General features: G+C 40.3%; 1 protein-coding gene across 1 annotated transcript in view; it reads left to right on the forward strand.

Moving 5' to 3' along the window:
• LOC126272764 (mitochondrial Rho GTPase-like) overlaps positions 1-22,436 on the forward strand; it is a 197,568-nt gene that overhangs the window by 36,910 nt on the left and 138,222 nt on the right. The window contains 1 exon segment of the mRNA XM_049975891.1: positions 8,470-8,675. Within this exon segment, the coding sequence (XP_049831848.1) occupies positions 8,470-8,675 (206 nt within the window).

A 22,436-nucleotide genomic window follows, 5' to 3' on the forward strand; every position in this document is an offset into this window, starting at 1 on the left:
CGCTTTGGCCATCTACAACAAATGTGGTATCCTGAGAGCTCCATCAGCCATCTCTTTTCAGATGACCCTGGATTTCATGTTTCCTTACTCTGTCTCCCACAGTTTGAATAATGGGTTGCACTAAAAAAATCAGCAGAACCAAATCAATAGGTTTAGCGTTGAGCCAAAAAATTCCAGTAGTCTTACAAATGGAAAATGAAAATGTGGATGTTGTGGGAGGCTTCTAGTACTTAGGTACTTCTCTCTCTTCAGGTGATACCATACATCTCTTCAGGTAATACCATTCACCAAGTGATTAGTAGTAGAATACAAAAAAGTTACATTTTACTTCGTATGTTTTCAGATGACCCTGGATTTCATGTTTCCTTACTCTGTCTCCCACAGTTTGAATAATGGGTTGCACTAAAAAAATCAGCAGAACCAAATCAATAGGTTTAGCGTTGAGCCAAAAAATTCCAGTAGTCTTACAAATGGAAAATGAAAATGTGGATGTTGTGGGAGGCTTCTAGTACTTAGGTACTTCTCTCTCTTCAGGTGATACCATACATCTCTTCAGGTAATACCATTCACCAAGTGATTAGTAGTAGAATACAAAAAAGTTACATTTTACTTCGTATGTTTTTGATACTCTAGGATGAAAAATTTCCACAGATTTCCAGCATTATGCTGTGTGAAATACATTTTGTACCTATGGGATATCATTGATTACTGAACCAGCAAAGATCCATTTCCAGGTAACAGAAATGAAATTTCTCCATTCTTGCAAACAAAAGGAAAAAATGAATAAAATAGAGATTTCGCATTTTCATTTTTAAAAAAGGTATAATTTTTATGTAGAGAAAGTATTCCTACAGTACCCCTTGAGTTTGTGTGATGGAAATGTTGCTGGGAAGGGACCAAGAGGAAGACTTCTTGATAATTGGGATCTTCAAGAATCTCAAAACTGGGAACCTCAGCTGGCATCGGTTATAAAAACAAGATTTGTGCTGTGACAAAGCATTGAAAAGGACATTCTTAACAGGCTCTTAGAATAAAGAGGTGATCATGACACAAGCACACGAAAACTTTTCAAGCTAACAATACCAGGTACAGCCAGAGTATTAACTGGCTTTGTTCTCAGCCAACAGCTTAGCTTTCAATCTCACAAAAACTCATTTATACAGTTTAAAACTAATAATGACTATTACAAGATCTTTAGACATGTGTATCATTTAACATGTAATGGATGAAATTTAGTGAAACTTTTGAACCTCTTCTGGCATACTGATTGTTCTAAAAACAATTTGGAAACACTGTCAGCAGTCAGTTACGTGCTTCAGTCTACAATCTTCTCACTTTCTTCTGATGTTCACTGGTGAAATACCCTGAGTTTTTCTATTTAAGCTCCCACAGAAATGTGCAGGTTGTTTCCCACATTGCTGCACAAGCCGTACTTGAGTTTGTGCCCTATTACTATAAGTTGGTAGGTTGCTCCAGGAACCCTATGTGGTAAAGACTCAAGTTTTCAGTACCAGAGTAATCATCTTTGTTCATTGAACTAGAAGTATATGGCTGATTACATGGAGAATAGTGTTTCCTAATGAAGGATTCTGTGTGATATAGAACTAGAGACTGGTGTTCGGATTGAAGATATCAACTTACAAATGAATTTCCCTTAATTGCATAATGATAAAAGTCTCAAAATTTATCTGTGCGGGCATCAAATTTCATTTTATCGTTGTTCGTCAAATAATTGGTATAGTGGATTTATTGCCTTGAGAGATGTGATTGTTGTTGGTCTTCCATAGGTAGCACACTTCTAAATAGTGCATAGCATTCACCCCCATGTAAAAGTTGCCTCATTCACATGAAATCCTATAGGCAACAATTTATGTAGGGCTCATTTGCTGTTTGCGAGACACAGAAGTAACATGGTTTTAGCTGGGAGACCAAAGACAGTTTTAAGTTAGTGTTTTCTCTGTCGCTATTCTAACTTTTGTATGCTCTTTGTAGCACCTGACATTCTCCACTTCATTTTTTATTGCCATTTCCTGAATCAGTATAGTAGGAAATACTTTGTTGTTGTTTCTAGAATGAATTTTCAGTCTGCAGTAGAGTATGCACTGATTTGAAACTATCTAGTAGATTAAAACTGTGTGCCAAACTGGGACTTGAAGTTGGGACCTTTGCTTTTGACAGACAAGTGCTCTTCTGACAGAGCTGTCCATGCACGATCCATGACCTGCCCTCACAGCCTTACTTCTGCCAGCTGTGATTTGGAATTGAATAGTCCATTTCTTAGAGCACTTGCTTGCGGAAAGCAGTGGTCTTAGGTTCAGGTCCTGGTCCAGCACATACTTTTAATATGTCAGGAAGTTGTTGTTGTGGTCTTCGCTCTAAATATTAGTTTAATGCAGCTCTCCACGCTAATCTATCCTGTGCAACCCACTTCACCTGTACTTAGCTGCTGCCGGCACTTACATACATTTAAACCTGCTTGCAATAGTCAAGTCTTTGCCTATCTCTACAATTGCACCCCACACCCCGTCTTTCAGTACCAAATTGACTATTTCCTGATATTGCAGAATGTATCCTGTCAGTATCTCTCTGCTTTTAGGCAAGTTGTGCCATAAATTTCCACATTTTGATTTAGTGCCTATTTATTAATTATCTGGTCTACCTTTATCTGTTTCAGCATTCTTCTGCAGCACCACATTTAAAAGGCTTCTGTTCTGTTCATTGCTCACATTTCACATTTGTGCAATGGCACGGTCCAGACCAACACCTTCAGAAAGAACTTCCTAATATATAAATTTATATTCATTGTTAACAGTTTTCTCTTTTTCAGAAACGCTTTTCTTGCAGTTGCCGCAACACTGTTCGTATACTCATCGTTTAGGCCACTGTAACTAATTTTGCTGCCAAATTAGCAAAAACAATATACTACTTTAAGTGTCTCTTTTGCTTATCTGATTCATTCAGCATTGTCTGATTTAATTCGTTACATTGCAATATCCTTGTTTACTTTTGTTGATACTCATGATATAACCTCTTTTTCAGTACACTGTCTGTTTTGACTGAAAATTCTTGTTTTGAGAATTGTGAAGGAGCAATCTACTTTACTTGGTAAAAAATTTTCTAAGGCCAAGACCGCATAAATACTTATTTATTTTCCCCAGCAAACAGTTTTGACAGTCTCTGCTATATTCAAAATTTTTTATTGAAAGACGTGCACATTGAGAGTTGAAACCTCAAGCCAAGTTGTTGTGTTAGTAGATAAAATGTAGCGCATTATGCAAAAGTTTGACAAAAATAAAGCATTTACAATCAAAAAGCACCTTATGCATGTGAGCATGTCTGTCTGTATATGTAACACTGACAGATGATTCTGAAATCTGTAAAAAAACACAATATACAATACAATGTGCACTACTGCCCATTAAAATTGCTACACCAAGAAGAAATGCAGATGATAAACAAGTATTCGTTGGACAAATATGCTAGAACTGACATGTGATTACATTTTCACACAATTTGGGTGCATAGATCCTGAGAATCAGTACCCTGAACAACCGTAATAACGGCATTGCTACGCCTGGGCATTGAGTCAAACAGAGCTTAGATGGCGTGTACAGGTACAGCTGTCCATGCAGCTTCAGCACGATACCACAGTTCATCAAGAGTAGTGTATGGCGTATTGTGACGAGCCAGTTGCTCGGCTACCATTAACCTGACGTTTTCAATTGGTGAAACATCTGTAGAATGTGCTGGCCAGGGCCGCAGTTGAACATTTTCTGTATCCAGAAAGGCCTGTACATAACCTGCAACATGCTGTCGTGCATTATCCTGCGGAAATGTATGGTTTCGCAGGGATCAAATGAAGGGTAGAGCCACGGGTCGTAACAAATCTGAATGTAACATCCACTGTTCAAAGTGCCGTCAGTGCGAACAAGAGGTGACAGAGACATGTAACCAATGGCACCCCATACGATCACGCCGGGTGATATGCCAGTATGACGATGACGAATACACACTTCCAATTTACGTTCTCTGCAATATCGCCAAACATGGATGTGACCAGCATGATGTAAACAGAATCTGGATTCATCCAAAAAAATGATGTTTTGCCATTCGTGCACCCAGGTTTGTTGTTGAGTACACCACGCAGTCGCTCCTGTCTGATGCAGCGTCAAGGGTAACCACAGCCATGGTCTCTGAGCTGATAGTCCATGCTGCTGCAAACATCGCTGAACTGTTCGTGCAGATGGTTGTTGTCTAGCAAACGTCCCCATCTGTTGACTCAGGGATTGAGACGTGGCTGCACGATCCGTTACAGCCATGCAGATAAGATGCCTGTCATTTTGACTGCTAGTGATACAAGGCCGTTGGGATCCAGGACGGCGTTCCGTATTACCCTCCTGAACCCACCGATTCCATATTCTGCTAACAGTCATTGGATCTCGACCAACGCGAGAAGCAATTTCGCGATATGGTAAACCACAATGGCGATAGGCTACAATCCAACTTTGTTAAAAGTCTGAAACGTAATGGTAGGCATTTCTCCTCCTCACACGAGGCATCACAACAACATTTCACCAGGCAACGCTGGCAACTGCTGTTTTTGTATGAGAAATCGGTTGGAAACTTTCCTCATGTCAGCACGTTGTAGGTGTCGCCACCGGTGCAAACATTGTGTGAATGCTCTGGAAAGCTAATCAGTTGCATATCACAGCATCTTCTTCCTGTTGGTTAAATTTCATGTCTGTAGCACATCATCTTCATGCTGTAGCAATTTTAATGGCCAGTAGTGTATAATAGCACATCTGTTTACATTAATTTGACATGTTTCATTCATTGATGAACCACCTCAGATGGTGTATACAGTACAATTGAGTTGTTAGCAGTTGGATCATGCATGCTGTCCAAGGTAATTCGGCAATGATTGAAACATTGTCGAGCTAATGTAAACTGATATTCCAGTGTACTGTATGTTGTGTTTTCTAGGACTTAAAAATCGTCTGTGAGCGCTACACATACGTACATGGCCACATGCACAAGTTGTTTTTTGATTGTAAACATTTTATTTTTGATAAAACTTTGCATAATGTGCTACATTTTATGTACTAAAATGACCACATGGCATAAGATCCAACTAACAATGAACACGACTTGTAGCAAAAATTTTTGAAGCCCAAAAGATGACAGCAAAGCCTGTCGAAACTGGTTGTCAAAAATAACTAAGTATTTATGCGATCTTAGCTATAAAAAGTTTTCTATTATCCATTTTGTTCAGTTGATCTTCCAAGTCCTCTGTGATCTCTGACAGAATTACGATATAATCAGCAAACTTCAAAATTTCTATTTCATCTCCCAGAACTTTGCTTCGTTTCAAATTTTTATTTTGTTTTGTATACTGCTTGCTCAATGTAAAGAGTAAATTACATCAGCATTAGTCTACAGTCCTATCATTCTTGCTTGTTCACTACCGCTTCCATTTAAAGCCCTTCAAGCCTTAGAATTGCACTCTAGTTTCTGTGCAAGTTGTAGATAATCTTCTGCTCCCCGTATCCCTGTTATCTGCAGAATTTTAAAGTGTATGACAGTCAACATTGTCAAAAGCATTCACTCAATCTGCAAATACTATGAATGTAGGTTTGCCTTTCTTGAGACGATCATCTTAGGTAAAGCTTAGGGTGTCTCTGGCCCCCTTCATTCCTACATTTTTCTGGAACTCATCTGATCTTCCTTGAGGTCATTGTCTACCAATTTTTCCAATGTGTAAATAACTCAGTAATCTTATCAAGCTAATGGCTTGGTAATATTCATGCTTGTCTGTACCTGCCTCCTGTAGAATAGGAATTATGACAAGGAGGAGGAGGACACACAGAGTCAGTCCCGAGTGGAGAAAATCCCTGGCTTGGTCTGGAATCGAAGCCGGGGATCAAGAGGTAGCAACACTAACCAGAAGACCATGAGCTGCTACAGTTTTCCATAAATAACTACAACCAGTCATCTTTAGTCTGGTTCAGTTTTTATTACACTGTAGCCAGTTCAGAGATAAATACTGACTTTTCTTCATGTGGTACGCAATTTTGCAATTTTCTTGATTGTTTGTGTTGTGGTTGGCAGGAGAGCCAACGTGTAGTAAAGGAGGCCGAAATGCACGGGTCTCGGCTCACGCAGGCTGGCGTGAGGTCTGGAACGTGACAAGGGAATTAGAATGGAGAAAAACGGACGTAGCTGGTGGAATACTTAACTTCAATCCATTAATGAAGAATGTCGCTCTTTATGGTACATGATTCACAATATCAATAGTACGGATATTGGCGCCTTGTTAGGTCGTAGCAAATAACGTAGCTGAAGGCTATGCTAACTATCGTCTCGGCAAATGAGAGCATATAAGTCAGTGAACCATCGCTAGCAAAGTCGGTTGTTCAACTGGGGCGAGTGCTGGGAAGTCTCTCTAGACCTGTCGTGTGGCAGCGCTCGATCTGCAATCACTGATAGTGGCGACACGCGGGTCCGATGTACACTAACGGACCGCGGCCAATTTAAAGGCTACCACCTAGCAAGTGTGGTGTCTGGCGGTGACACCACAGTTTGTGCAATTGTGGAGGGGGGGGGGGGGGTGTAGAGTTATTAGTATCCATGGATTTAATCCTGGTGTACACATTACTGTGGAAAAGATAATTTATGTTTTCCATTCATGTCACAACACAAACTTCGCCACAAGCATCAACTTCCATGTGTTTTAGAATATGTTACATCTTCTGAAAACTTTTCCTCATCATTGTCACAGTGTTCCTCATCCATAATGGATAAAACTTTTATTACATCTTTTATGAAATCTGAACATTCTTTTATGTCTTCTGCACCATGTGGCATAGTTTTCTGACAGCATGTTCTAAGAATATCAATAATACTGAAGGAATGTCGTCTCTTCCTGGTACCTTGTTTCGACCTGCGTCTTTCAGTGCTTTGTCAAAATACATCATCTCTCCCATCTTATCTTCATCCATGTCATCTTCTCTCCGCAAAATATTGTCTTCACCCCACTTCCCTTGTATGACCCTTCTATATATCCCTTCCACCTTTCAGTGTTTCCTTCTTTGTGTAGTACTGGTTTGCCATCTGAGCCCTTGTTATTCATTCATCTGCTTTTCTTTTCTGCAGAGGTCTCTCGAATTTTCTTATATTAGACACCTATCATTGCCTTCATTATGCATGCTTCTGCAGCTGTGCATTTATCCTCTAACCGTACCTACTTAGCCATGTTGCGCTTCATGTCGGTCTAATTTTTAGATGTCTGTAATCCCATGTGCCTGCCTCACTGGAGGTATTTTTATATTTTCTCTTTTCATCATTTAAATTCAATATCTTGTATGCTACTCAGTGGTTTGTACTTGGCCTTGGTGATTGAATCCTGTGCTGCCTTCACTATTTCATCTCTCAAAGCTCCCCATTTGTTTTCTCTTGCATTCCTTTCCCTGTTTCAGTCAATCAGTTTTCAGCTTATCCAGATTCATCTCCTTTATCTCTTACCTTCCTTCAATTTATTTGGCTTAAATCTACAGGTTGCAACCAATAAATTGTGGTCAGATTCAGCTCCTGGCAGTGTTTTAGTTTAAAATATTGTTTCTGAACCAATTTCTAATTATTACATCAGTTTTCTGAACTCTTCCATTGTCTTCATGTCCATTCCACAAACACTAATGTTTAATGGTCATTAAATCAAGTTTTAGCAATGATTAAATTGTGCTTTGTGCAAAATTGTACCAGGTGGCATCCCCTTTGATTCCTTTCTCCAGTTTATGTTCTCCCACAGTTTTTCCTTCTCTCCAGTTTTCTACTATTGCATTTCAGTCCACCCATTACAGTTAAGTACATCATCTTGGATCTAATAGGCATATCAACTTGTACTATTGTATTAAACAATGGAAACTCCAGGATGGGATGTATCAGTATTATGAACAGGATAGTTGCTACTCACTATATAGCTGAGATGCTGACTCACAGATGGGCACTACAAAAAGACTTTCAGAAAATGAGCTTTTGTCCAGCAGGGCCTTCGTCGGAAATAGACATCATACCCATACACACTCACGCAAATACAACTCACACATGCATGACCACAGTCTCTGGTTGCTGAGACCAGACTGCAGTTGTTGTACTATAGTATGCTTGTACTTGCAACAAACTTAAGCTTCCACATCCCATCTCTCCCTATATATTTGAAAGAATGTTGGCTGAGGAGGGGAGGGCATGAAAGATAGTGGGACATTTTAGGTTTTTTGGAAGGTTAGGAAAGATTATTCAAATGTGGGCTGACAAACCACCTAACAGATGTTCATAGCAGCCCAAGAGCCTGATGAGAAAGTTTAACCCAGTGCTCTGGTTCTAAATCAAGTCTTTTCAATGTAACAGTGTGCTACTCAGTGCTAGTATTATTCTTGTATCAGCATTATATTAAATTTCCTTTTTACTTTCCAGCTGCTGAACAGTCAGAAGAAATGTTAACTGATGAAATTCAACGCGCCCATGTCATATGTATTGTGTATTCCGTGGAGGATGAAATATCATTTGAGAAAATAACTACATATTGGCTACCACTCATAAGAGAATGTAATCCAGATCGTCGCTGCCCTGTGGTTCTTGTTGGAAACAAAGTTGATTTGGTAGACTATTCCACTATTGAAGTAAGTTGTTTACTTGAGAAATTTACAGAATTAATTTTTTAATATTATTTGAGATTGTCACATTGAAGGGTGTAGTGGTCCACTGTTTGATTTTGTAGCATTTGTATTACTCTTTAATTGCAAAGCCTTTTTTTTTATTTGGTTATAGTCTTGATCAGTTATGATCAGCTTCAGCTCAGTTTGTGTTAGTAAAATGATATTTAAAAAAAATATATTTTTTAAACTTTTTCATCGATACTGGCTGTTCTGAAGATGATCATAATTCATTGAAATCCTGGTTATTAGAAACTGGTATAAATTCAATAAATTAGAATGTTAAGAATATTTGGATGTATCTGATATTAATCAAGTGATTTTCATTCTTGATGCACAAACAGTGTCCATGATCAAGAACAAATTAGTGCACTCATCAGTCATTATGAAAGTAATGTGAAAAATACGTATTGGTTCTGTTTCCATTGTAAAAACATGTACTTCACATGTCCAAAACATTACTGTGTATTATGTGAAAACAATTTTACAGAGTGATTATTTAGAACATAGTTGTGTAGCTATTCACAGAAATTTTGATGAAAGGCTTTATGATTGGTCTTCTGTTTGTTATTTACCTTTGGTACGAAGTCTTTTGCGATGGAGACCATGAACGAAAAGTTCTCGGTTAACTTGCCATGTCAAGTCTGGATAAAATCTCGAGCTATCATCATCCTCATCATGAGCTTAGTCTGATCATCACAAAACTGATTAGGTACCCACTTTTACATCTAACCAGTGGTATCTGATTGGCTAGATTACATTACAGTGACATTGTGGAGATGGCACATGCCAAGGTGGCACCCTCTGCATCCATAGATTACATTCCTGCTTGCTGTCCAATGTTTCTTGGAGTGCCGCTACACATTTCCGACAGTAACCTATTTAAGCTTTCCTTTGTGCTCTTTCTTTGTCAAGTACACACTTCCTTGCATTGCTAATTGAATAGCTTGTGTCTCTGTTGAAGCTGTTATTACTTTATCTAATGTCCACTAGTTCCATGATCATAGTCCCAGCAGTTCAAAGCATGAGCCAGAATTCTCATGTCTTCAAATATAATCTTGTGTTTTATTCATATGGCTGCTTTTGGTCATTACTGATTATTTATTTAAAATTTATGTACTTTAGGTGGTTGTGTTCAATACAGCATTTGCCATTTGTCTGCATAGGTGACAAAAATGCATGGTACACTCTGGTCAAATTATCTTAAGCAGGTTGCAACATCACTTTTCCTGTATGGCCAGAAGACTGCTCTGATTCCTTGTCTGTTTAGGACTCTGCCTATTTCACTAATTGTTGCAGTACAGAATGGAAACTGTGCTGTGTGTTGACCCTCCTGGTTTGGTTGAAAGGCAACATATCTCAGTTCCCTTAACAGTGTTGACCTAATCTCAGGGACAGAATATCCATTCCTTCTATGGCAATTTATAAAGACTATTACAGATTGCTGTGTTAAACACCAGTGTTGCTATTTCCGCAGATAGCTGGATATTGGTGTGCATGTCAGAATTCTGGAAGAAATGGAGAAACGGAGGAAGCTGCCAGATGGGAGAGCTGCGTTCAGAAGAGTAACCCTCTTTTCATTTATTTTTTTATTCATCATTCTTCTGACAGTTTTGATGCAGCCTGCCACAAATTCCTACCCCATGCCAACCTCTGCATCTCAGAGTAACACTTACAAACTATGTCCTCAATTATTTACTGAATATATTCCGTTCTCTGTCTTCCTCTACAGTTTTCACCCTCTACAGCTTTCTCTAGCACCATGGAGGTTATTCCCTGATGTCTTAGCAGATGTCCTCTCCCTTCTTTTTGTCAGTGTTTTCTATATATTTTTTTCCTTGCCAATTCTGCAATACTGTGCTATGAAAGCACATTCTCAGGAATTTCTTCCTCAAACTAAAGCCTATGTTTTATACTAGTAGACTTGTCTTGGCCAGGAGTGCCTTTTTGCCTGCGCTAGTATGCTTTTTATGCCCTTCTTCCTCTGTCCATTATGAATTATTTCTTTGCCTATGTAGCAGAATTCCTAACTTCATCTACTTTGTGATCACTATTCCTGATGTATGGTTTCTCACTGCTCATTGGTCTCATTTCTGATTTTTCTCATTACTTTCATCTTTCTTTGATGTACTCTCAATCCATATTCTCTATTCATTAGACCGTTCATTCATTCAACATATGGTGTAATTCTTCTTCGCTTTCACGAATGATGGGAATGTCGTCAGTGAATCTTATCATTGATATCCTTTCACCTTGAATTTTAATTCCACTCTTGAACCCTTCTTCTATTTCCATCATTACTTTTTTTATGAATAAATTGAACAGTAGTAGCAGAAGGCTAAATCCTAAATCCCTTTTTAATAAGAGGACTTTGTTCTTGGTCATCTAGTTTTATGTTCTCTCTTGATTCTTATTCGTATTGTATATTATCCATCTTTGCTTATAGCTTACCCCTATTTTTCTCAGAATTTTGAACATCTTGCACCATTTGCCAAATGCATTTTCCAGTTTGACAAATCCTTTGGACATGTTTTGATTTTTCTTCAAGTGTTGCTTCTATTATCAACTACAACATCAGTACTACCTCTCTGGTGCCTTTACTTGTCCTAAAGCCAAACTGATCATCATCTAACATATCCTTCATTGTCTTTTCCATTCTTCTGTATACTATTCTTATCAGCAACTTGGATGCTTGAGCTGTTAAGCTAATTATGTGATAATTGTTGCATTTGTTGGCTCTTGAACTCTTTGGAATTATGTGAATGATGTTTTTCAGAAAGTTGAATGATACATCACCAGTCTCATACATTGTACACACTAACATGAATAGTCATTTTCTTGCTACTTTCCCACAAAGATTTTAGAAATATTGATGAAATGTTATCTATTTGTTATGCCTTATTTAATATTAAGTCTTCCAAAGCTCTTTTAAATTCTGACTCAAGTACTGGACCCGGTATCTCCTCCCTGTTGACTCCTATCTTCTTCTGTCACATCATCAGACAAGTCCCCCCCCCCTTCCCCCCTCCCTCATAAGAGGCTTTCAATGTAATCTTTCCACCTATCTGCTCTCGCCTCTGAATTTAACAGAGGAATTCCCATTGCATACCTAATGTTACCACTCAAACTAATGGTAGGCAAACAAAATATGACAGACAGGCTGTGGACAAGACAACAGACCAAGATAAGGATGACAATGAAGTGCTACATGAAGCCATCATCACAATGATAACAATAAGGCCAAGAGCAGCATAGAGATAAATCTGAGATGTAGCCAATAGAGTAACTGGGTAACCAGCAAGGTGGCAATTAAACAGCCTAGCACAGCAAGGATAGATGCAGAAGTATCAAGCATGAGCACTAAACTGACCAGCTGTGTGCTGTACCTACATACCGGCCGCGTGAAAAGCCATTGGCCACCATACTCATTTGGCAAGATGGTGAAGCTCTTGCAATGCAGGCACAGCACAGTGTCACCTAACAGCTATCTAAGTCAGGTATTCAACTTCTGCAGCTCTACTATCATCACTGTCATCCAAATCACAGTACTCCCTTAGGAGTCCCTAGAGAGAGTCCCACATGGCTGCACCAGGTGTGTAACACTGAGGTGGCAAAGAGTGGAGTACAGGAGGGGGCAATGTCACAAGATGAAGCAGAATACACCATTGCCACCAGTGCAGCAGCTCAGCGGGACTACGACTGCTATTGAGCATTGTGTGATAGGTGGTCAAAAACAGGGTGAACAACAAAGTAGGCTCAGAGGATTCATTAGCCTTCTTTGTTTGTTACTTAAAGATCCGAGCAAATCCTTCCACTTCAGCAGAGGGAGAATGGAACAGAGGGCTGAGAATGTTTTATGTCATTGGTCACAGAGAACTCTTTGAAATCAGACGCTGTGAATTGGGGCCCAGTATCAGAGACCATAGTATGAGATAACCCTTTGACAGTCAAAACATGGGCCAAAATAGTGATGGCGGTTTTGGTCTTGGTGAACACCATGCGTACCACATATGGGTACTTTGAGTAGGCATCTATGACGAGCAACCACATTGATTCCAAAAAGGTGCCTGTGAAAATAAAGGTGGATGCAGTCCCAAGAACAATGGGCTGTAGGCCAGGGAGAAAATGATTTGGCGGTGCCGACACACACCATGCAGCCACAGACAATTCTCTCGATGTTGCTATTGATACCCAGATAATACACATATTGATGAGCCGATACCTTCATGCAGGACATCCCCAGTATCCCTGGTGCAATAATCTCAGGGAATTATTATGCACTGCATGTCAGTCCTAGTATCCAAGAGAATCATTTCATTGACAACCGAGAGGCAGTGAGAAATGTGTTTCCAGGTATTGATCCTGGTTGCCAACCATTGGGTGAGATGGTAGGTTGGCCAGCCACGGGTCACGTACCAGAGGACTTGCTGCAGGGTGGGGTCACGGCGTGTGGCATGGGCAACATGTGGCCATAATAGGGAAACTGTCAAATGTTTGTTGTCATGCAGTATCAACATGGAAGCAGAGGACCTCCTGTTGGTCGAAAATCGGGATAGGCACGACAAACATCAGCTTTAGAATGTTGTGCCATGGGCTTAAACTAGATGGTATTATTAAATGGGGTCAAGAATTGTGCCCAGCACTGCAGGCATTGAGCCATTTGCTTCGGAAGGCTGGATTGGGGGTCTGAATTAGTAACCAAGGGCTAGTTATCCTTAATGAGGACTTTGCCCTAAAAAAGTAGACAAGGAATTTTTAATATCAAACACTATTGTCAGTGCCTCCTTTTCAATCTGCGAGTAGTTGCACTGTGCAGGTGTAGCATCTTGGATGCATATACAGTTAGCTGTTTGGAGCCACACTCATTATTGTGCGCGAGAACCACCCCTATGACATAGGCAGATGGGTCTGCTGCCACAACCAACAGATGTTTGGGAAAGAAAGGCACGAGGCAAGTGATGCAAAGGGCAGAATTCGGCATGGTTTTTAGTTGGGTAAAACCCTGGTCATAGGCAGGGGTCCAGTTATACTAGCTTTCTATGCAAGAGACTGAGGCACTGCACAATGTGGGCTGCTCGGGGTAGGAACTAGAGTAATAGTTGATTTTTCCCAAGAACATCAGCAGTTTGAGTAAGTTCATTGGATGGGAAAGGGAACTGATGGCGGCAACATTCCAGTCATTCGACCTGATTCTGTCTGTGGTGGGTCAATACCCCAAATATTCCACTTCTGGTTGAAAAAATTGACACTTCTCCACATGACAGTGCAGACAGATGTACTGCACAGTTGTAAAAAGGGTGCACAGGTTCCCATAACGATGAGATCACCCAGATAATTCCTACAATGTGGAATCTGCTGTCTCTGTTGTTCCAGATACCATTAGAAAATTGTGGGGCCAAAGTAGTGCCAAATGAGAGTCGTTATACTTGTATAATCCAAAGAGTGTGTGAATGACAAAAATGTTCTGAGATTCCTCCTCTAAGGGCAACTGAAAGTAAGCAGCGGCTAGAGCAACCATTGAGTAGTATTCCCCATCAGCAAGTTTAGTCTGGAGGTCTCCTGTCTGGGGAATAAAATAAGTTTTGACTGGTGATTGAGCATTGCTAGGAGCCTTGAAATCACCACATAACTGAAGAGAATCATCAGTTTTCCCGATTATGACAAGTGGGACATCCCATACACTAGTTTTCACAGGCTCAGTAAGTCAAGCAGCCGGGATACAATCAAACACTTGCTTCAATGCCACACCACTTGAATGGGTCTGGCATGATAAAAATGAGATGTGGTATCTGGCTGCACCTCAAGGGTGAGGTGCACCTGCATATCTGAGGCACACCTCGGATCCAGCTTAAATAGAAATGCAGATGTCAAGCAAATATTGTCCAGTTTCTGGAAAAGAACTGTGGTGGATACAATCTTAATTTTATTGGAGATAGGAAACTCAAAAGGTGTATAGACACCAAGGCCAAAAGTTTAAGGCCGACAGCAAATAATGGAATGAGTTGCGTAACAAGATTGAAGACTGCCGTGAACAAGAACTGCCCACAGAGAGGGAATAGAAGTGTCCCCATAGGTCACCAAACACCTCAGTGGCAGAGACAACTTGGGCCCAGACCGAAATAAATTCCCAGATGTTGACCTGAAAATGGATGTCCTTGTTATAAATGTGGAGCATGAGAAATTACTTCCGCATTGTGACATAGCAATTGAGTGGTGGTGCTGGGGTTTGCAAACATACATAATGACATTCTAGAGAACAAAGTTTCATGCTTTTATTGGACACAAATATTTTAACAGAAAACTCAGGAGCTGAACCCCCATTTAGCCTTAGAAGAGAATCAATAAAATAATTTTGCCACACAATTTATTTATTTATTTTTAGTACAGCTTTTAAGAGCATTGAGCAGGGATCTCACTAGTAATTTACAAGAAAGATTAAAATTTACACACTGAGTTCACCATCCTGCATTCCAGAATAAATAATTCCGGAATAATAATACCCAACGACCGCAGGTAACCCTTACACCATAGACAAGTCTAATATTACTCCGAACTGATATCTCACACGTTAACATGATCAGTATATAGCCCTCCTTCCAAAATGTGAACGACATCTTTTTCAAAACAATCAAATGAATAACAAGATACAGAGTACTCAACATAATGTATTTTACTACAGTGAAGTCACTCAATTGTGTGAGCAGTAAATGCACTTTTACAAGCTGTAACAACCATGTGATTCCACATAGGCTAACAGTTGCAAATGGCCATCTCGACCAACATCACCTTTTTTTTATGTGGCTGTTTCACGTCACTCAGTCCACAAATAGGCAAATGGCAGTAAACAGCAGTTCCAATGAAATTCTTCATGCCCACTCGATCCTATAATGGCTTGGAAACTCCGGACGACCAACCATGTGCCCCGACTAGTCCAACAAATCACCAAGGCAAAGACTGCAGCCAAAATTCATCCACTGTCTGTTGCAGTGGAAGTTTTTGTCATCCCACTCCAGAAGTTTCTGTCCACACACTCCAGCAGCACAGACAGGACTGATCCCGGGAGCACCCTCTCAGTCATTGCGGCTGCCAGAGGCTCCAATCAGCAGGTACTGGAATTCAAAGGGGTAGCCATTGGTGCTGGAATCCAACTGCAATCCCCCCCCCCTTTAGGCTCCAGAATACTGAAACACGTACACTGGCATTAGTCACGTGGCCACGGCACTGTAGTGCCATACTATTAAGACTCTTGAAAATCATTTCACAAACAAGGACATAAGATGAAAAAGTTTATTAAAAAACTTCGCAGTGAGTGACATTAAGCAGACTAGCTATTACTGGGGACACCATCCTCAAGGAAAAGTTTAATCTGAGAAATATGGACCCTAAAAATTCACTTGGGCTTTGGGTTTTTTATGAGCAAGATGACCAGTGTTACAGAGCAAGGTGTTCGGACAGGGCTCAAAAATCCACAAATGTGGGTAAGAGTTTTCCCATCACCCTATCGCCTATCGTGCCTCTTCCCAACTCACTGCTACTAAGTTTTTAACCCAAATCTTGTCACGTGGCCTTAATGAGATTGGCCATCTTCCAACATTTCAGCGGCACTCTAACCTCTTATGTGCTACCTTAAGATTTCTCTTGCAATGTTTCCAATTCACCTGTATTTGCGCAGCATCAACTTTCTCCCACACTAGGTCATCCAACACTCACAAATTAGATAAGGGAGAATTGGGCTTGAACATGAGCACCGGGGCCATTGAGGTTTGCTTGTGAGCGTCATGTGCAGCCGTATTAAAAGTATACCCCAATCAGGGCAGTGAGCTGTCCCACTGGGTATTGTCTGCATTATGGAAGACGATAAGGGCCACTTGCAAATCTTGGTCCTCTCAGCAAATGAGGGATTGGGATAGTATGCCGTTGTAGTAATATGACTGATTCCAGCCTCAAAACAAAAATTGTGTAAGGCCACTGAAGTAAAGTTAGGAGCATTATCCATAACTTGTATGCTGCATAGCCCAAAGGTGCCAAATATTGACTAAAGGCATCCGATAGTAATGTAGGATGTCTTGTCATGCGTCGGGATGAACCAAAAAATTGCAGAAACGCGCATACGCTTACAAACACATAGCGGTTCCTATCTCATGACCATGGGAATATCCCCACATAGTCTCCGTGCATCCTCTCTATAGGCCAATTTATTAAATCAGATGCCAGGAATCCTGAGGGGGTATTCAGTGCTGGTTTGTTAATGGTGCATGTCTTACAACATGCCACCAGGGCCCTTATCTCTTTGTACATCGACTTCCAAATAAAATGCTCCCTAATCTTCTTTCTGGTCTTGAAAACACTGAGATGACCGCCCACCGGGCTTTCACGAAAGTACTGAAAAACCAGAGGTACCAAATACTTGGGCAAGACAATTTTATGTCTGCTCCATCGTACCGTGTCACACAGAATGTACCCTCTCAGACAATGTAGCTTAATCAATTTCCCTTTCTCTTTAAAGAGAAGTGAACACCACTTAAGATCAGACAAATTATATGATCAGATTCATGTGATCCACCTACTTCCTCAATCAGGAACCGATCTTGCTCATCTCCGAATACTCTGCTCACTGTCCACGATGATATTCTCCGTGCCTCATATGTACCTTACTAGGAACAGGAACGCCAAAATTCGCACTGCCCATCTAGCGATGCACCCAATACACCTTGGTCGTGCCAACATCCAGCTAAGGGCCTGGTTATTCATTTCCAACATGAATGGATGGTGTTAGAGATAGATTCTAATTATTCAAATGCAGATAACACTGCCAGTGCCTCCAACTCATACACGGAGTACTTTGTTTCTAGCAGGGAGAGAGCACATGGAGTGTACACAGTAGCGCAGCACCCTCTGCCCTCCTTGTGCAAATGGACAGCACCGACAGCTGACATTAAAGCATCGGTCGGCACCATGAACTCCTTGTTAAAACCAGGCATTACCAATACTGGAGCACTCAATAAAGCGGCTTTCTAACACCTCACTTGCAGTTTCTTGGGATGGGACCCACTCAAATTTTCTCCCTTTCTTCCTAAGACCGTTTAAGGGAGCCACTAACTGGGTTAAGTTAGGTATGCATTTCCTAAAAATAATTTAGCATCCCAATATAACGTGCTACTCCTTTTGTATCCTTTGGAGGGAGAAACGAGTGAATGACTTCCATACAGCTTTTATCTGCCTCTACCCTCTAGCTGGAAACTAGGTGTCCTAAAATGGAAATTTCAGGTTGGGCAAACTTGACTTTGGCCAGCTAAACATCTACATCTACATCTACATCTACATGACTACTCTGCAATTCACATTTAAGTGCTTGGCAGAGGGTTCATCGAACCACAATCATACTATCTCTCTACCATTCCACTCCCGAACAGCGCGTGGGAAAAACGAACACCTAAACCTTTCTGTTTGAGCTCTGATTTCTCTTATTTTATTTTGATGATCATTCCTACCTAAGTAGGTTGGGCTCAACAAAATATTTTCGCATTCAGAAGAGAAAGTTGGTGACTGAAATTTCGTAAATAGATCTCGCCACGACGATAAACGTCTTTGCTTTCATGACTTCCATCCCAACTCGCGAATCATATCTGCCACACTCTCTCCCCTATTACGTGATAATACAAAACGAGCTGCCCTTTTTTGCACCCTTTCGATGTCCTCCGTAAATCTCACCTGGTAAGTATCCCACACCGCGCAGCTTTCCTTAGACACTCCTAAACCTCCCTAATATGCTCAAGATGTCGTTTGATATTCTCACTAAAGATCACTAGGTCATCAAAGCAATGATAAATACATGAAAATTTTAACGCAGTAAACACATTACCTAAAATCCTAGATAGGATTGTGGCACTTACGGAAAACCCGAACGCCACTCTGTTGTACTCATAAAGATTCCCGTCGGTAATGAAAGCTATCATGGGTAAAATAGGCTCTTTTGGCTCGTATATATCTCTGCTTAATTTCATAGGAGGTATCATTTAGACGCATAACTGTCGAGGCCAGGTACTTGAAATGTTCAACTCTCTGAAACGTATAATCGCCCATTGTTATTGCATTTGGAATAATTTCTCTGTGTGCTGTTCCAGCTGCCATACATTTTGTTTTTTGTTCATTAATAATTAACTTCATGTTCCTACTAGCCTGTTCAAGAGCTGTAAATGTGTCTTCCATTGCTTGTTGGGTTTTTGCTATTATATCTGTCATCTGCATAGGCCAGTATCCGCACTGATTTATAGAAGATCATTCCTGTATTCAGAAGGTTTGCATTTCTCATCACCTTTTCCAGGGCAGCATTAAAGAGAAGACATGCCAATGCATCCCCTTGTCACACTACGTTTTTAATTATCAATGTGTTGACATCATTCCTCCTACTCTTACACTACCTTGTGTTTCGCTCATTGTCATTCTCACCAGCCTTATCAACTTTCTCGAGATTCCCGGTTCATCTAGAGCTTGATATAACTGCTCTCTATATATGCTATCATGACTATAAAGAGTTGATGCTTGCCAACCCCATATTCATTTGTTTTTCCAGGATTTGTCTTAAGGTGAATATTTGATCTATAGTTGACTTTCCAGGAAGGAATCCGCATTGGTATGGCCCCATCTTCCTCTGTATGATCGGGAGTATTCTGTCGAATAGTATATTAGAGAATATTTTAAATCCCAAGTTAAGTAGTGTGATCCCTCTCCAATTGCCACTCTCCATCTTATCTCCTTTCTTATATATGGGACATATGACACCATCTTTCCGTTGTTGGGGCATTTTCTCCTCTTCCCATATTCTGGTGACCATTTTCAGAAGGCTTCGTTCCAGTTCTCTGCCTCCTTGCTTAAACAATTCTGCTGAAATACCATCTGTCCCTGCCACCAAGTTGTCTTTAAATTTCTTCATGGTAGTTTTCACTTCTTCTATATTTGATTGGGTAGTGTTGTTATCTGGGTCCTCTTTACCATTCATGTCAGTTGGATTCTCTGGTATAGTTATTCTAGGGTTGAGGAGACTATCAAAATACCTGTGCCATCTTTTGCATATTCCCTTCTCTTCACTTATTATATTCCCTGTCTCATCTTTTATTAATCTTGTTGTACTACCAAAAGGCTTCCGTGCTGCACTCACCTCTCTGTAAAATTTTCTTTTTTCGTTTTTGCTTCTCATGAGCTCCATTTCTTGGACACTTGCTTTCATCCATTCTCTCTCTTTTTCTTTGGTGAGTCCTCTTTTCAATCCTCCGTTTTTCTATGTATTCTTCTACTATCCTCCTTGTACAGTGTGATCGCAGTGTCCTTCTATATGCTTTGTTCTTTTCTTCAGTTACTGTTTCACATTCAGTTTCAAACTATGATGGTCTTAGTTATCTTGTCACAATTCCAAGTATCTCTCTCACCGATGTCTCCGCCGTCTTTTTTATAGCTTCCCACTGATCCTTGATATTGTTATATTCTCCAGCATTTTCCAGAATCAGAGTTATCTTCTCCTGATACTGTTCTGTAACTTCCACTGATTCTAAAGTTGATATGTTATATTTCTGTGCCCTGAGTCGGTCTCCTTTCGCTGTGTTAGATATCCTTGCACTCACCTGTGCCCATACCAGAAAATGATCTGTATCTGTGTTTGGGCCTCTGAGATTCCTCATGTCCAATATGTCCGATTTGTGTCTCAAATATATCAACACATGGTCGATTTGGTTTACTGTGTTTCCATCCGGTAAGTTCCATGTTCCCTTACGTGTTTCTTTATGTGGGAACAGTGTTGATCCTATTACCATATTTCTAGATGCTTTGAACAGTATAAGCCTTGTTCTGTTCTCATTACTTGTTGCGTGTTTGCTGTGGGGGCCAATTATCGGTCTATAAATCTGTTCTTTCCCCAACTGAGCGTTTAGGTCTCCGGCTATTATTTTAATATTATTCCCTGGATACTCATCATATACTCTTTCCGAAGATTTATATCCTCTCTACTTCGATCATCGTCAGTTATTTTGCTCCCCAAATAGCAAAACTCCTTTACTACATTAAGTGTCTCATTTCCTAATCTAATTCCCTCAGCATCACCCGACTTTATTCGACTACATTCCATTATCCTCGTTTTGCTTTTGTTGATGTTCATCTTATATCCTCCTTTCAAGACACTATCCATTCCGTTCAACTGCTCTTCCAAGTCCCTTGCTGTTTCTGACAGAATTACGATGTCATCGGCGAACCTCAACATTTTTATTTCTTCTCCATGGATTTTAATACCTACTCCAAAATTTTTTTTGTTTCCTTCACTGCTTGCTCAATATACAGATTGAATAACATCGGGAAGAGACTGCAACCCTGTCTCACTCCCTTCCCAACCACTGCTTCCCTTTCATGTCCCTCGACTCTTATAACTGCCATCTGGTTTCTGTACAAAATGTAAATAGCCTTTTGCTCTCTGTATTTTACCCCTGCCACCTTAAGAATTTGAAAGAGAGTATTCCAGTCAACGTTGTCAAAAGCTTTCTCTAAGTCTACAAATGATAGAAACGTAGGTTTGCCCTTCCTTAATCTAGCTTCTAAGATAAGTTGTAGGGACAGTATTGCCTCAAGTGTTCCAACATTTCTACGGAATCCAAACTGATCTTCCCCGCGGTCGGCTTCTACTAGTTTTTCCATTCGTCTGTAAAGAACTCGCGTTAGTATTTTGCATCTGTGACTTATTAAACTGATAGTTCGGTAATTTTTACATCTGTCAACACCTGCTTTCTTTGGGATTGGAATTATTATATTCTTCTTGAAGTTTGAGGGTATTTCGCCTGTCTCATACATCTTGCTCACCAGATGGTAGAGTTTTGTCAGGACTGGCTCTCCCAAGGCCATCAGTAATTCCAATGGAATGTTGTCTACTCCGGGGGCCTTGTTTCGACTCGGGTCTTTCAGTGCTCTGTCAAACTCTTCATGGAGTATCGTATCTCCCATTTCATCTTCATCTACATCCTCCTCCATTTCCATAATATTGTCCTCAAGTACATCGCCCTTGTATAGACCCTCTATATACTCCTTCCACATTTCTGCTTTCCCTTCTTTGCTTAGAACTGGGTTTCCATTTGAGCTCTTGATGTTCATACAAGTGGTTCTCTTATCTCCAAAGGTCTCTTTAATTTTCCTGTAGCAGTATCTATCTTACCCCTAGTGAGATAAGCCTCTACATCCTTACATTTGTCCTCTAGCCATCCCTGCTTAGCCATTTTGCACTTCCTGTCGATCTCATTTTTGAGACGTCTGTATTCCTTTTTGCCTGCTTCATTTACTGCATTTTTATATTTTCTCCTTTCATCAATTAAATTCAATATTTCTTCTGTTACCCAAGGAATTCTACTAGCCTCAATCTTGTTATCTACTTGTTCCTCTGCTGCCTTCACTACTTCATCCCTCAAAGCTACCCATTCTTCTTCTACCGTATTTCTTTCCCCCATTCCTGTCAATTGCTCCCTTATGCTCTCCCTGAAACTCTGTACAACCTCCGGTTCTTTTAGTTTATCCAGGTCCCATCTCCTTAAATTCCCACTTTTTTGCAGTTTCTTTAGCTTTAATCTACAGGTCATAACCAATGGATTGTGGTCAGAGTCCACATCTGCCCCTGGAAATGTCTTAAAATTTAAAACCTGTCAGTATCTCCAGGCTTCTTCCATGTATACAGCCTTCTTTTATGGTTCTTGAACCAAG

Source organism: Schistocerca gregaria, chromosome 1, assembly GCF_023897955.1.
Source record: "Schistocerca gregaria isolate iqSchGreg1 chromosome 1, iqSchGreg1.2, whole genome shotgun sequence".
Classification (NCBI taxonomy): domain Eukaryota; kingdom Metazoa; phylum Arthropoda; class Insecta; order Orthoptera; family Acrididae; genus Schistocerca; species Schistocerca gregaria.